The sequence below is a fragment of the Notothenia rossii genome (assembly GCF_949606895.1).
Source record: "Notothenia rossii genome assembly, chromosome: 7".
Classification (NCBI taxonomy): Eukaryota; Metazoa; Chordata; class Actinopteri; order Perciformes; family Nototheniidae; genus Notothenia; species Notothenia rossii.
In genome coordinates, this window is record NC_136905.1 from 20,436,544 (window position 1) to 20,453,956 (window position 17,413).

General features: G+C 40.0%; 1 protein-coding gene across 1 annotated transcript; it reads right to left on the bottom strand.

The window, feature by feature from the left end:
- Window positions 1-3,663: 3,663 nt before the first annotated feature.
- sp8b (sp8 transcription factor b) lies at window positions 3,664-6,630 on the bottom strand. Its single transcript, XM_079640764.1, has 2 exons — window positions 6,556-6,630; window positions 3,664-6,074 (listed from the first exon to the last, which is right to left on the bottom strand). Exons 1-2 carry the CDS (start codon window positions 6,574-6,576, stop codon window positions 4,734-4,736), a joined length of 1,362 nt encoding a protein of 453 aa, XP_079496890.1. The 5' UTR covers window positions 6,577-6,630; the 3' UTR covers window positions 3,664-4,733.
- Window positions 6,631-17,413: the final 10,783 nt, after the last annotated feature.

Consider the following 17,413-nt stretch of genomic DNA (forward strand, 5'->3'; position numbering starts at 1 on the left):
CCCAAGAGCTGTAGCCAATCAACCATGTAGGCATTATCTGCTCAGTCAACCCCATTTTAAAAAGCCTGAATAAAGTTGTAACTTGGAATTCTCACTTGATATTTTGTTGGTTAATTGATGAGCAAAGTAGATGCCATTCAATTACCTATAGATGACTCACTGTTGCAGCTATCTTTGTAATAGTCAACCTTAAAACTCCTTCAGTATATATTGCAATAGGGGTATCCATCCATCATTGTCATAGTGATTAGAAAGCTTTGAAACCTGTTTGTAAAGGCTAGGACATTTGTTACAAAAATACAACTTTTAGCTCCAACAAAGCCAACAAAACATAACTAATATTAAGAAACTAATTTCACTTTCACCAAGGTGTTGGATGATGTCTCAACTCCTGCAGAAACCTGCATCCTGAATGGAGCAGTCTGTTACTTTGGGCCATAGTTCTCTTTAATCCTGTATTTATTTTATAGACACTTATGTGATGCATTCATTCAATCTAACCATAATCAGACCTCTGTGAGGTTCAGTCGGCAGGCATTCCACTCAGCGATCAGACAGGTGAAACGCCACCTGTGACGTAAATGATCTAGATTGCTGAAATCATTGTATAAGGGCACCGCTGTCAGTGTTGCAGCAATTACTGTTAATTATTTTTGACTAACCTCTTAGCCTTGTCAAATTGCCTTTCCCGGGAGATTGGTTGGTTTGATGACAATGACAGTGCGGTTGGTGGTTTTAACCACAAAAATGCATCAATAGCGAGGGGTGTTATCAGAGCACTGATTTTGTGTTAGAAAACCTACATACAAATCCTCACACCTATTGGAGCTGGAGCCTCAATGAAGCTTTATTGAAGGCTGTGATTAAGCTTGATTTTATAAGGCAGAATACAACCTAATAATCCCTGATGCATCCAAATGTCTATCAACCAGTGTAGGATAATGTTATTTCCCTTTTGTGTTGATTGATAGATCAAAGCTGGGTTTGCCTGCTCACACACTACATGCTCTGACCCAAGCTGTTACCGAGGCCTTTATCCACAGTTGGCAGCTTTGCTTTATTCAAATGAGGGTAGGGACGGAAATCTCCTTAGAGGACCAGGTGAGTGGGAAGATGTTAATAACATGCCAACACAGAGTTGTGCACTCTCAAGACATAGGCTGAAAGGACTGTGTAATACTAAATGATCCCTTTATAACCGTTCATAACTTCAGTCTTCTGTTGAGGCGGTTGAAAAGTTCAATGCTAATTACTTTGTGTGCAGAAATGTATGTCTTCTCTCATATGTTTGAAGCCAGTTTGTGTGAAATATATATTAATAAACACAGTGTGATAATCGTTGTGATAAATATAGTATATCAATTTATACATTGTTGAATATAATGCTCCCAGGTTTCTGTCTGTTTACAAAAATGTATTATTTATTTTTACCAATTACTTTACAAATAATGCAATCTTGCCTGGAATTTGAAAACACTTATCCTTCCTAAATCTGTACTAAACCATAACAAAAACGATAATTTGGCAGACCTTATGCTAAATAACAAACTTGACAACATAGCAAGGTATTTATGTTTCCCCATGGTTATTTTAATTGTAATATATTCTCCTCCTTGAGTGGTGGAAAGCCTTTGTGTATCTGAATGTACTGACGAAATGTATACTACTCCAAATACTAAACTAAATTGGATGGCACACTTACAAAATAAGCTTGTACGTATACATATTATCTAACAATTTCTTTCTGTAATCATTTGTTTTTTGAGTAACACAATGTAACTGTGCTGCAGGCCTTAAATGTTTCCCTATGCCAGAGGGCTTCAGTAAAGAAACTAAAATACTTCTGGACTTTGGCTTTGACTAAAGAAATACTGCCTTTCCTGGGTAGGACAAAAAAAATCTTAATTGTAAGTTTCTTCTGTACGTAGCTTGGATTCTTTTAGAAATTAGACTTTATTGTCATTGCAGCATTGTGTGCTTGACTGCGTCGTCATTGAAAGAGTATGAACAGCGTAGAGGAAGAACAGGATCCAAAGGTGGAACTTTATCCCACTGAGTATGTGTACGTTTCTGGACTTTTAGTGTGTCAGAGGATGACAATTGAAAGTAGAGAGGGAGACGAAGGTCAACTACTGTGATTGTCACTATCATTATGGTGGGGTTTTTCAGAAAGCCCAGTTAGAGAGTGAATATTCTTGGCTCTGGAGAGATGTCCTGATGTACTGCACCTAAAAAAGCTGTCCTCTGTATTGGAGAGAGACACCTGTAGGTACTTTTACTTTTATTTTTCCTATTATTTGAAACGTTTTGAAAGAAAATATCACTTGATTACTTTTAGTTCTAATCAGATTGGGCTTCAATCCTGTCTGAAATAACACTAGAACCTCAAACAGTAAATTGCTGGTGAAGGGGGAGGAATTTTGGACTTTTTAATCGCTGTTGGTTCAACCTAGAAGCACTAGATGGCGCTGCAGAGCTGTGCATTGAAAGATGTCAGACAGAAGTTTGAAAGATACTGACTTTAGGTTAACGTCACCGTAAACCGTACAAAAAGAAAACGTACTAGGCCTACTTAAAGTAATACGAGTAGCCTAATAGAAGGGCTGATATTTTCCAATCTTATCATTTTTTCTTTAAACACAGTTTAAATAATGACTTGAATGTCAGTGCGCACAGTATCATTTTATTTTATGGGCATACATGTGATGCGTTGAAACCCAAATAAAACATTTCAATGGTGAAAACTGGGGTTATCTCTATTATCAGTTTTAACTGACATAAACAATAAAAAACCCAAAGCTGCTTGCTTGGATAAAAACGTTGATAATAAATACATGAAATCTGTTTTCGTTTTCTGAAAACGTAAACTTTGAATTTTTTGTAGTTAATAGCAAGTGATCAAGTAAGCGAAATCTTAAAACAAGACTCCTCGCCAAATAATTATATTTTCATAAATTGTAATACGCAAACAAATATTTTTCACATTACTTTCAATAATATACACTTTTATCTGTGAACACTAAATATAATGTGCATTCATTACCAACACAATACGGAATAACACTTCAAATGTGTGCGTCATTTTAGGATGTCTGCTAAACTAAAAAAGTTTGATTACCATGGAAGAAACAGCAACCCTGAATTATTATATTATTGTTTTTCTTGAACAACCAAAAGAGGATTGACAGCAAGAAGACGGGGAATTAAGTGAATTACGTGCTTTTTATGCTTCAAATATTGAATAAAGATAAAGTGATGGGTTAACATGTTCAGGCGGTTTGACCTGTGTTCACTTTGCCCTCAGGAATTTGATGTTTTATTTTAAAGCTCAACCGAAAATCTGACAAAGACCGGATATTGTGCATTATTTTTATCGTATTTTTTAATGTTCTATTTAACGGTTTTAAATCTTTTTTGAAATGTTAAATAATTTCTGTATGAGGCCTCGATCTTGCTGCAGGCCCCTTTCCACCTTCACTGTAAACACATGTTAAACCAGCTGTACACGGAAGTCATGAAACGCAACACCTGTTATTTCAATCATAATATTAAAAAAGAATACATAATGTGACACAAAAATATGTAAATTCAAAAATGTTTTCTGCCGTCCAAACATAGATTTTCTCGACTCAACAATCAAACAAACGTGAGTCGATCAAGTGCTTCTGAATTCATACTGACTTTATTGAGTGGCTTACATAAAAAGCCATTATCGGAGGGAAAAAAATATCATTGTAAAATTAAAATCACTTTACAACATGCGTACTTAAATTAAATGAGTGGGTAAACAGTAAATTATTTCAGAACCTTACAAATAAATTCAAAGTGCGCCTAATGATAGACCCCTAAATACAAGAAAACTCGAGGTTAAATATAACTCCCCACAATACATTTCATATGTCAAAGAAAAATCCAAGTACATTTCCTTATATTTTCAAATATTTACTAGAGTCCATATACAACTAGAAATACCTATACAAAATCGTCTCCTGGACAAATACATTACTCACCTTTACATTGGTCTGTAATTATTCTAACCTACATTTCTCATTATGTACAGTACAACACATTTTGCAGCGAAGTGTAAGTTACCTCGCCACTTACAAACTTGACTTGACGCACATACTGTAGGCTGTTGAATAGCAATATGTGATATAAACCTATAACTGCTCTTCCATTATCAAACGCTTGATAGGATCATACAGATAAAACGAAGCTATCCCATCCCGAATAGTTTTTACCACACTCTACAGGTATTTGTTACGAGCAGTCCATCCACAGGGACACAAATGAACAATTTCTCCTGCTCGATAATAAAGTGCCAGAGTTTGGTTTTGAACAATATCTATGTCAGGAGTAGCACAACTTTTCCGGCCTACATTTTTCACAGCAGTGTTAATAATATATGTTGCTTCTTCTATCCTGGGAAATTAAACATCAAGGTAGAATTCAGGAGTTTGAGTTGTGCCCTGTTCCAGTGTGCCCACAATAACGCATTCACACCGCAGAATTAATCAGAAGTTTCTGATGGTACAGCTATGAAATTATGTAATTAGTAGTCTTAAACACTTGGAAAAAGTCAAAGAAACGTAGTGGCCTATTTTCTCATTGAATGACAACACTCATTTTGAAGCATTACGCATACAGCAAAGTATGTCCACTTCAGTGTCTTCTCGGACAGTCCCGTCACAACACTTTGTTGTTTTACAGTTTTGACTTCATTGAGGGGAGTTTTAGAGGCCGTTCATGCCGACCCCCTGGTTGGACTCAGGTGGGTGCAACAGGTCGGGGGAATGGCACGGAGGGCTGCCCGGCGCGCTGTGCTCGCTGTCGGTATCACTCCCCCTCTTCCCTCCGCTGCCCCCGGAGCCAGAGCCGGCGGACCCTCCGGCGCTGTGAGTTTTTACATGTTTGCTCAGGTGGTCGCTACGCATAAATCTCTTGTTGCACACCGGACAGGCGAATCTTTTCTCCCCGGTGTGTGTGCGTAAATGTCGCTGGAGCTCGTCGGAGCGTGTGAACCTCTTTCCGCAAAAGAGCCAGTTGCACACAAACGGCCTCTCACCGGTGTGCCACCTCAAGTGCGCCTTTAGGTGCGACGTTTTCCCGTAAACCTTCCCACAGCCAGGGATGTGACAGCTGTGGAGACCTTTCCTCCGGAGGCTGGCGCCCGCCGGTCCCAGTCTCTCCGCCTCCTGGCAGTTTGGACAGTCGCAGGTGGCTCTGCCGGAGTACCGCCGGGCAGATGACCTCGGAGACCCCGCTAAAGATGCAGGTGGACCCCCGGAGAGCATAGTCCCCCCTGCACCGGCTAATGGAGAGGGGCTTGTGTCCTGATAAGAGGATAGCACCGGCTTGAAACCGTCCATCAGATGCTGGCCGGTGGACAACAGGTGTGGAGAGGGACTTGTACTGAAGGCAGAGTGACTTAAACTCGAGTAATCAGAATTATATCCGCCCAGGGGAGAGTGCAAGGAGGTCTGGAGTCCACCGGAATGTAAGGAGGATTGTAGTGCTGCTCCATTAGGGTTTTGAACATCAATCCATCCCGTTCCCACGTCCCACCACGCCGAGGCTCCGGTGGTCCCGACCTCTCCTGTGGGGATACCGGGATGAGACGATTTGAACCAGGACTCGTAGGGATGCGCGACACTCATCCTCGGGTAGATGCCCTGCAAACTGTCCACTGAGGTGTGCACCTTCGAGATAAAGACTGGCTGGTGGCTGGTGTCTTGACCGCCCCCCGAAACGGATGCTTGGAAAACAGAATAATCGTTTCCAAAGTGTGAACCGGGCGAGGCACCAGACGTGAGGGAAAAAGCACTGGATCCGGAGGAGGTGTTGGGGCAGAAAGAGTCCGAGATGCCAGATCCATTGCGGGACACCCCGTAGCCGGACAGGCCGGATCCGAGGCTGCAGCTGCTCGCTGTGGCTCTTTTCCACGGGTGGAAGCCTTTTCCAAAAGACGAAACGGAGTTATCCGAAATAGTTGATGGTGAGGGGCTCGGGCTCCCTATTTTGTTGCATGTTGCAGCTAACATGGCTAAAGGAGTCGATCCTAATCTCGGCTCCTCCTGAAAGGACAAGACAAGTTGTGAGTGACTGGTCAGTTCAACAAGTTTAACAGGTTCATCACACACATTTCTATGCAAAATGTCAGCTCAAAAGACGATGGTAAGTTAGTTAACTTCTTCCCAGTATTAAATCGAATTAACTTTTATATTAAAACAAATGTTTTAAAGTTTACAAATCTTTACAGAATAATATTATCACTTCCTACCTGGACGAATAGAAAGTAGACAACTGAAACGCGACACACAGCGCTTACAAATGCATGCCAAACAGGACACCAAGGAAAACATGCGTGTTTTTCGAGCATCAGGTCAAACTTCTATCCAGTCTACAGAGCCTCAGCTTTCTCATGCGAACCGCTTGCTGAAAATATAACCAACGCACTGCCTTCGCTGCTACTTTGCGGCTGCTGTAAATTTAATCCCTCTTCGCCGGACAATGACACGAACTAATTAAACCAGTAAGAAAGTCCTTTCGACTCACCCCTAGAAGTGAAGTTGCCATCACACAAAAACACTGCCCTCCTCAGAGGATCTTTTTATATTTATGAATCAGAGCACTGTTTTTTTTAGAGGTGTGCAATACAATGATGCGTTCCGCCCATTCTTCCACAATTGTAGGCTCCTCTCCGGCTTTGAAGTGCCGCTGTGACACGGGCGACCAATCAGCGGCTCCGTCCCGCAGCACTGCCACATACTACCGTGAGGTCATCAATAGAGCGCCTCAGACAGCTCTCCACCCCCCTCCACCCCCCACCGCCCCCTCCATAATAAAAGACAGCGGAAGGAAGGCAAAGTTAAATGAGAGTGAATTAGGAAGGAGGAATTAGGGGGCCACTTATTGAAATTTTACAGAACATCACGTTCCATAAATTTAAAGAAAGCCGGATGATGACCTGTGCTTGGTGATCTAGCTGGCTGTAAATACAAAGGGTTGGTAAACGTAACTACACCGTCAAGAAAAAGATGCACAGCCATAATACTTTAATTACAATTAAACTCAGATTTTTAAGTTACTTTGACTATTTTCAAATTCCTCAATCATGCTGCTTAATGTAGCAATTGATATCCGTTGGAAGTGTCATGTCAACTCTTTTCCCAAGTATAAACATTAGTACAACTTTAACTGGGTCAACCTCACGTCATCCTCTGCATTGTATTTATTTAAGTGTATATCCTGTTCGGCTGCTCAGGTGTTTTATTTTATTTTCTAAAAGCCTCATAGTTGTATTCTTCATTTTTACTCATCTTAGAAACGTATTTAGCTGGTATAAATCACCCAAAAGGATTTTGCAAGTTTTAACTTCTAAAGAGTTAATATACACAAACTATTACACACGATATAAAGGCTGCATTGTTCTGGTCTTGAACCTACACGTCTCAAACTTTCACATTACTGTAATTGCGTTCAATTATCTTAACAGTTTTGATTAAAACTGATGCTGCATTCCGGCGGAGGATTATTCATTTTATTATTATTAGTCTAAAACAACCGATGATGATGATGATGATGATGATGATGATGATGATGATGATGATGATGATGATGATGATGATGATGATGCAGAAGATGATGCAGAAGATGATGCAGAAGATGATGAGGGGTCGATGTAGTTGACTCTGAATGATTTTCACCATCAAGATTCTAAAGTAGAATTTCTCAGGACGGTTTATTGGCAATAGACTGTTTTTGCTGCAGGTTGACTGAGATTATTTGTTAGACTAAGTGATTGCACTCTGTGTCAGAGTGAAAATAAAATGATAAACTTGTTATATTGAATTGGTTTATCACTCTGCCACTGACATTTAGTTAAATCTACGGAGAACGCTCCTGTTACATAATAAGGACTTGTAGGCAAAACGTTTGTTGAACCCTGGGACTCTCTGTGGGCGCTATTAGCATGCAGGGCGCACTGGGAGCATACATTTCATTTGAATTTCAAATTTAATAACGCAGGAGGTTTTTAATCATCCGCAGTTTTATTTGTTTGATATTAACATGCTTATTGACCGGGTCTGTTGACCAGCTTGGTCATTACAGGACAGGGAAAAGTTAATTAAAACGACCAGGGATTATTCATCACATCATCTGCCTAACCCATGTCGCTCCCTTTATTACACAGCGTGATAGATGGACTATCTGATTAATTCTTGTGTTTCTAGGATTGGACAACAGCATTTTGGATTAATTTGCTCTGCTTTACCTTCAGGTGTAAAACATGAAGGAGCTAAAACTGAAACAGCCGAAATTATTCATAATGTTGCACATTTCAAGAACAACTCCGAAACAGATTCAGCAACATTGTGCATGCAGTATTTTAAATGAATAATCTTACACCATGCACATGTAAAATCAAGTTGCTAAAATTTAACAATATACAAAGATACATTTGACACATTTCGGACATTGATTGTAATCACTTATTAAATATATTTTAAAGGTGTTTTTTTAACGTGTTTTCGCTTGTAAATTATTAAAGGGGGAAATAAAATCAACGCTAGGCTTTACATTTATATGAAAGCAAGGACAGATTTTAAGATAAACGGAAAAGCATAAACGCACACATTCACTTAGCGTATTGACGTTGGAGATTAGGTGGAACTTGCTTCGATCTGTTTTCTGCATTCATTATTTTATTTCCTTTAAATCTAACCAATCACAAAACATATCGAAAATCATAGTAAGCTGTGAACATTATGTAACAGCCTTTAAAGGCGAATGAAATGTGACAAAGTAATGACGAGAATAAAACCTACATACCGTGCTCCTCCGCTCCGCAGCGCATTGATTGACCCTCGACGTTTGCTCTCAGCAGAATAAAACACAACATCTCCTGCTGCCGGTGTGACTGTGCACCAGATAAATGTTACACTGGCACTTAAATTAAGAATAACCACCGAATCCGGTTTCTGCACTCAAAGAGGTTTATATAGATGCACGTATTATTTGTGCATATAAATCGAGTATATATTTAAGCATGCGATAATTAAACACCTGTGAAAGATCAAACTGGTTTTCCCCTTTCCTCTTCCTCCTAGTGGGGATGGTGATTCACAATATTATGCGCAATAGGGATTTTACGCATTTGGAGAGCAGGGTATTGGCTCTAGCTACAGGGGACATGTTGGCCTCCGGTGACAAATTACTAAGCGATCATACCAGCAAGACTGATGTCAGAGGTCAGTGTGACAACTGCTCGACAGGAAACGTCCTGCTGCTGAAGCTACAGAGGTACAAGATATATTTAATCCTAGTGCACTTTAACATGGGATTGTCTAATTTATTCTAAGAGCACTACATATCCAAAAAAAAAAAAAAAACCTTTTGTTGCCTGTTGCGTTCAGCAGCATTGGGGTCGGTCCTAGTTCATGTGGTGTGCACAGGTTGTTCTTATCGCACGGCTGTAACTGTAAGACGCATTGAACAGATGTCCCCATTGAAGGCTTTCTACACACATGGGCTATATTACCATCATGAAATCAAACTCAAAACCTGTCCCTTTCGCCACCATAATGACCGAGTTATTCTGGGCCGCTGAGCACGAACAAAGTGTGTTCAATATTGCGTGCTGCAGAATCACTCCGCTTAGAGCCGCGGAGAAAGGAGTCAACCCGAGATGCAAAAATGAACTTTAATGTGATGATTTACAAAGCAACTCGGTAATCTAAAGGCCATCTTTTTCAAACCGATTTTCTGGAAAAAACCGGGAGGTAATCACGAGTGAATCACCACCAATTAAAAGAACGATGGTGCTCAGGGTGCATATAGTCATACTTAGGCTATTACAAACAGTAATTCAACGTTTAAAAGGGTGTATTTTTTAAAATCACTCACAACCATTAAGAAACATATAGGCTAATAGTAGGTACATTTAGTACACTGGTATTATATTAAAACATATGGATGGATCTGACTGTTGCTCCATCAAAACATTGTTACTGTCCTAACAGACAGTATGAGTAAAGTATGCAGAGAGTAAGAGAGCAGGGTCTGTTGGTTGTTGTTTTCTATGTTCACCAGGAGGTTGGAAAGAGCAGATGTCCGTCTGCACTGTGAGCTGCCAAGTGGGTCCGAAGCGGGCGGCCACAGACACAAGGGCCCAAATGGTGTGACAAAAGATGTGCAGGAAGCCCCTCTCCGCCTGGGTGAGCCACAGAGAGGGTCTCCCCTCTCTGCCAGCCTGCATGGACACTCTCAACACGAGCCAGAGTGGAGGCAGCAAAGCCATGTGTTGCCGGTTGGGATGCCTGGTACAGCAACACTCATATTCACACAAACATAAACACACATGCATATGCAGGAATGTGCAAATACAGGCCAATACCATCCTCAACTGCCCTCAATGCACACTCACACTTGTCAGCCATAAAGCATACACATATTAAAGCTTTTTCTGAAACCTTCATAGCAAGTCAGCTATTTTCAGGGTCACCTTTATCTCTTAAATGAGCTGCTGACAATGACGCAAAAATATCATGACATGAATATTAATGTTTGAGTACAGCAGGAAAAATTGTAAACAAACATAAATAACCATCCATATCTAACTTAGAGACGGAGGGCCGTTTCTCCTGAAAGGGTCATGAACAGTGGGTGAAGAGGCCCTGAAAGTGTTCCAAGCACAGGTGTGCAGCATGGCCTGTACTGAAGGGGTGCACTGAACCATAAAAAATGATATAAATGTCTGGCAAATAAAATGGCTAGTTAACAATCTTTTGACTGCTCTAACCTCTGAGCCTTTGTCGGGTATCGATCAGGCAGCTGTTCCTGGCTTTGTCTGGCAGGATGGGAGCATCTGGTTCCTCTTGGGATGAATGGAGAGAGCCGCCAAAAAACTTTCTTCTGCCTTTCAAGTTGTGGCAGTCGGGAGCAAAAAATCAAAACAACAAGCTGTCCATTACCTCCTGTAGGTCAAAAATATATTTACTATATTCACATAACATACAATCATAAAATGAGCTCTTCAGGCAGCTTGAAAGTTTTAATTTAAAGTTGCTTGTTATATTTAACAACCCCCGGCGCAGGCTTCTTTGTTAGCAGTCACATTGTTGGTTTACATGGAAACCATGTAAATGGTAATTTAGATGGGCATAATTTCCCCCTTTTATTAAGATAATTGTATGTTCGATAACGAATATCCTTAGATTTGCAGTGGGTGTCATATGATGGGTCTTGTCATGCAAATATGTCAAGACAGGGTGCTAATGATCAGCCTCAGCACCTGTCAGTCAGAGCACGCCTGGCGGCAGAGCGTTGGCTTTCTATAACCAGGACTTCAGGTTATATGGCTGCCTCCTGTAAGCACTCCACAATCCACCTCTTCTCTCACCAAAAGGAAATATATTCTTATTTTCAAGATAGAGTTGAATAATCATTTGGGCATTTGTAGGATAGCCTCTGTGAATGTTATGATCTTTATTTCCCAGGCTGAGATGATAGAGTTTCAAACCTGGCTTTTTATGATAAACAGAGATAACAGTGTGTTTTGGCCCGATTTGGCTTGACTGCTACATCTGCAGGCCATGAGGTCTTCTTATTGACTTTCACTGAGCCCAACATTGCACTTTGTCAGTGTGAGCGGCAGTCTAAGAGACAGGCGGGTGAGGCAGTCATACAAAGTGAAGTACTTAGGATTAGCCCAGGCTCTTCAAGTTTCAGTAATTATCCTCCTGGAGGCATTCTTGCTGTGTTGGATAATAATGAAAGTCCGGGTGTACGCCTGTCACCTCTCAAGTGTGGGTGGAGGAAGCATACGAGAGGCGCAGGACGGATAAATGTTTGCTTTGCTGTTATGTCATCCGAGGAGCACAAGAGACAAACCTGCATTGTTGGCTGAGCGGAGATGAAGCTGCACAAACAAACTGATTTTCTTCTGCTTGACATGTGACACACAACTTCATGAGTAGCTGTGGATGTGATAATGGAACATGTTCTCTAAAGGTGATACTGTGTTCTGAGATCAAGTGTAATTACCAAGTGTCAGGTGTGTGTTTTTCATAAACAAATCAGGTAATACACGGTGTATTTGTTGACTGTGAGTATCATCTGATTGGCGTTGATTACATTTATGAATATTAAATCATCTTCCTCTTTTGTCAGATATTCACGCCGGAATATCAATTTTTCCCCCATTCCTGACATGTTGCTTCAGTTTATTTATCAAATTATCCTAAAAGTTTTACTCAAGAGCATGTTTGACTAAAGGCCCTTCAATCCAGCATAGAAAACACAATGCTTTAATTAAGAGTCAGTCCGATTTCCCAGAGGGGAGATTGTCGTCTTCCATTAACTTAGTTTATCATATAATAAAGAGGTTGCCTTGTCCTTCTCTACCCAGACAATTGGTTTTAATCAGCCAGCAGGCCTTTCATGGCTGATAATTTATGCTAAATTGACAAGGGTGGAGGATATCACAGAAAATCATTATGACAGGGCTCAGGTCACTGCCTGTCACCATCTTGTTTTATCCTGTCCATCGAGCTCACGGGCAGCAACAAAATTTAGAAAATAAATGTGATGGAAATATTAGCTTGCCAGACAGCTTACCTCACGTCTTCCAAATAATAATTTTAAATGGATTTCATTCATCCTGTGAAGGTTTTGAGCACATGGTTGCTGTAGCCATTGAGTAATAGGGTATATATGTCTATTGTCCACAGACTAAACAACACATTGACACAAAGCTACAACTGAAAATATCTCAATGGGTAAAATGTAAATGGGTAAAATCAGACGCATCAAATAACCAACAGCATATTCTTCTGATAAAATAAATGGCTTTACTGTATATTATATAAAATTGGGTTGCTACAATGAAAAATGCATGTATGTGTAACAAAAAAGCCACAACACACAGCAACAGATTATCCCGGTGATTGCACGGCGGAGACCAAAAATGTCTGTTTCGACTTTGTTTTTTAAGCGTGGTCTCTGTGAAGTGTGAAAGTACAAATTGTGATTTGAAGTGATGGGGGGGGGGGGGGGGTTGAGGTGTGGTGAAGAGAGGGAGTCTCGAGATGAGCATGAGGAGGAAGCAGGGACACACTTCTCGCCTTGCAATTTAATCACTGTATACCCAGGGAAGTATTGACAGTTGTCCTGTGGAAGCTATTAAAGTTGCTGTCCAAGGTTAAATGAAATTGCAGTTTATCAAGGCAGCATTGAGAAAATAAGGGAATCTGTTCATGGCTGTTGATTAATGTGGAGCGTGATCAACACAAGGGGTTCATTAAGCTATACATCAACAGGGTAATTTAACATGTCATCGAGCCTGCTGTCGCTCCCCTTCACACATTCCGTGCATTGTGTATGTTCAGTGTGTGTGTGTTGAAATCAAGAAATCTGACCTCACATTTTGAGACGTGATTGTGCCTGTACGCCTTTGTGTTTGCATGATCGAAACTTTTGAATGCCTCCTGATACAACACAGAATATGGCATTACATTAATCGCTTAAGTTAGGGGAATCATTGAAACATAGCATGAGAGATTTGAATTCATGTGCCAGTTTTCAATCAAGTATCTGCCTGAAGGCTTAGTTCAATGGGAAACTCGGGCACTTCGAAAAATGTTGTGATTTCTTACACAAATTGGACTGTTTTTCTCTCATCTCTTCTTATCCTTTATCAGCATAATGTCCATCTCATCACATCGCTGCTTTGATCACTTGTAGTTTCACAGCAGCTGAGCAGCATACATAAAGTTATGCTAATCAGGCCTGGGACCGAGAGCTGTGTTTTTTTTTTTTTTGCCTGGTGAATTTGTTTACTGGTGGATAATTGATGGTGCTTGAGGGACAGGCGTGAGTCGGACATGAATCACGGGCGACATGGCTCACGATAAGGAGCTGAAAGTCGCCTGTAATTAAGCCGGGCACTAGAGACCAATTGTTTGCGGAATGATTTGGTCGGGGCTAATTGACACTAATTGTTTAATCAGATTTTCTTCCCCTCCATACTGAAAGCAAGTGTGCTCTCCAAGCACCTCAACCAACACAGCGGTGAAAGAAGCTCTTAAAATGAGATTATCAAGGGGGCTGGCGATGGTTGTAAGTCTAGACGTCTGTTTATAACATCTTCAAATGCTGCAGAGCTGTCATATTTAGTCGTGTGCACAAGCAACTACAAGAAATGCACGTTAACATGAATTTAACCCCAGATTTGGACGTGGTGTTTGACTATTTCTATGCATTATTTATCCCTTCATATAGGAATGTGAAGCAAGTGTAATAATTCCACTGTAATAAATAGTTTTAGTGTTTAAGAAACACATGATGGACATGTCTTTGATATCTTTCTGTTATGAATGGTGACATCACCCAAAAGTGTTTTGGTTGATGTACTTGTGTGCACAGTTACCAGGTGCTACGTTGTTGAACAGAGCAGATTTATGACATTAGGAAAAGGCTCATAAATTAGCGCATTAATACCCATGATCCTCTCACACTTGCTACAGGCACTGTCCCGTTAGTTTACAATTGCACATGAGCTAAAATTGCAACACCGACTAAATTAAAATAAAGAACATTGCACTGACACCATTTTGGAAGAAAGGCAGATCCTTGTTTTTTAATACCTGTATTATTTTATGAGAGTGGGTAAGAATCAAAAGCACAAAAACTGACATATATAGCTGATTTAGCTATAGTGACTTTGCGTTGTTTGGTAATCTGATGATGTTGTTTACTGATACAATTGAGAATTTGAGTGATACATAAATGCACTGGCATAAAATCTTGGAAGTGATGGGATCCATTAAGGCGTACTGCTCTTTTGGTGTGAATTCAGCTCCTAATCCAAGTGAGCACTCACTCATTTTACATGATACCGTCCTGTCTGCTCCCAAAAAGTGTTGACACACAAATCATGTTTTTATGTATGCTAACTGCTAAGCTAATTCAATGCTGCATTTTCCACTATATTTTGCCCTCATCCTGATTATTGAATACAGTCAAGAAATAAACAGTGGTTCTGAACAAATACACAATAAAGAACATGTACACTTTATGTCAGGTTAGACATATTATAAGTCCACAGTACATGCCAAGAGCTGTTATAGTAAGATTAAATGATGAAGCGGAGCAGATAATTAGAGACAAGTCTTCCTTCTCTATCTGATTAAATACAGCAAGTCTGAGTAACGAGCTGGTGATGGGTGGAGCTGAACACGTGAACATGAGATCTAACATCATTACATTTAACGGCAATTAAACCTGTAGCTTTTTTAATTAACACAAACTATGATGGGAAATTAATGGTTATTACACGGGGGCCAACAGAGGGGAACATTGGCTATTCCCTCACCTAATGTAAACCACACTGTGTGTAACTGTGGAAAAAAAACCCAGATTGTCCTGGGAGGTTCAAATACAGCTGGCCATGATGATTACTTAGTGATATAAATGTATACAAATATTCAAAGATTAGGTGCAAATGACATAGAAAACATAGATTATTTGATCACACATTGCAGTTTCACAACATGCAGGGATGGATTATTAAGGGTGTTCCACCCAAATTACAAAAAGACAACAACATTGTATCACTAACCACCAACAGTGTCTTCCCATGCAGAGAGTTTGGAATTTATATCCACGTTTTGAGTACACCATTTGTGAGATTTTGGAAATCATAAGAACATGATTGAGGTGATTTGAATTTCATTTGTATCTCTCAGCATTAAAACAAGATTCCTAACATTACAGTTTAAAATGTAAAGAAACGTATCCTTCATAAAAAAGTGTCCCTGTGAATCAAGATAACACAGTGTTCTTTGCATTATCCTGTTAAATATGGACATTGTTTCTAAAAAGACAAAAGATTACCTGTTTTGAAAATATATAATTAGCTACTGGCACCACAATTGAGATTCAATTGACCAGATTAATACAAAGCTGGGCTAAGTTTTGTTCATATATGACTAGATACCACCATATCAAGCACTTGGAAAGTTCTGCTTTAATATGGATACATCACTGAATATGATCCAGGTGCGTTTCTGAGTCTGACTTCCAAGAGGTCCAAACAGTTTATGGTGCTTGTTCATCAGATACCTAGTGCACTTTCATCAATGGGCCATAGGCTCTATTCCCATTGGGTTACCTTATTTGGCAACATGTAGTGACATAAGGTAACTTCTCAAATAAAAATGAATTACTTTAAATGTTTTCACAGTTATACCATAACCTAAGTCTTTAAGTACAGTCTTTATTTATGTTAATGTGTTGCCAACTTTAAACCAAGTTAGAATCCTCAGAGATGAACATCTAGGAGACTGTTTTCATATGATTGTTTTCAGTATTGCTCTTATTCACATTCCAATTAGCATTTATCTTGTCCTCGTTGCTTTTCAATGAAGTTTTCTGATTTATCGTGGAAGGCTGCCTTTACTTTGTGCTAATAATTGGATGCTATTGAAAGGATGAGTTTCATTGATTTTGTGGATGACTGGGAGCATTACTGGCCCAGACCATAGATTGTCAGCAAGGTCTGTGTTGAGCTGGGATCGATGCCGGTGAATCTTCCCCTCTGGTTTTTATTTACTTCTGTCTCCATTGATTGAAACATGCAATAGTTCAGGGGCTATTATCACACTGACGCTAAGTTTCTCTGTCTCCACATTGAAATAGCTCCCTCTTTTCCTCGGCAATATCTCACTCCAGCAAGTGCTCCCATCTTTCCCTTTCTAACTAATGAGTTAAGAGTATTGCTCTGACCTGTAAACATCAATCATGGGGAAAGAGCTAGACAGTGACTAACTGCACCAGCAGGAGAGGGACGAAATGAAATGAAAGTGTACAATAAAAGAAACATCCAGCATGGTGTTTGTTGGAGGGTCTGAAATAAATAATACCTCAAATGAAGTAAGATAATCTTGAAATGATTGCTAGGTGGTCGATTTATGGTAAATCAAGTCATCCGAGGAGAAAAACTTGAATTGTCTTATAAGTTTAATGGAGGGTGACTAATAATACCCTGAGACTTTGGCTGTATTAAATAGGAGACAAAGAAACTGAAACTTTTTGTTCGTTGAGAATTCAGTGATGTGCTCTTAATCCAATTTAGTGCTCTTTGAGTCTGAAAAAAGCCATGAATTTCTATTCAACTGTTAAAATTAAACTTCTTTCAAACGGATAACTTGTGCAATCGGCCTTGGAGTGGCTGCCTCACTAGATTGTTTCTACAATGCAATACAGAGACGGTCCTGTGGAAGTGGCCCGTCCTGCGTTTACATATCTTATTTCCTGACGAGACAGGCAGAAAGGTCAGCGTCCTATCCAACTGGGACTCTCATGATTGAATGTAATCAGTATGTACTTGTTATTCTGAGTGCTGGGCCTTTTC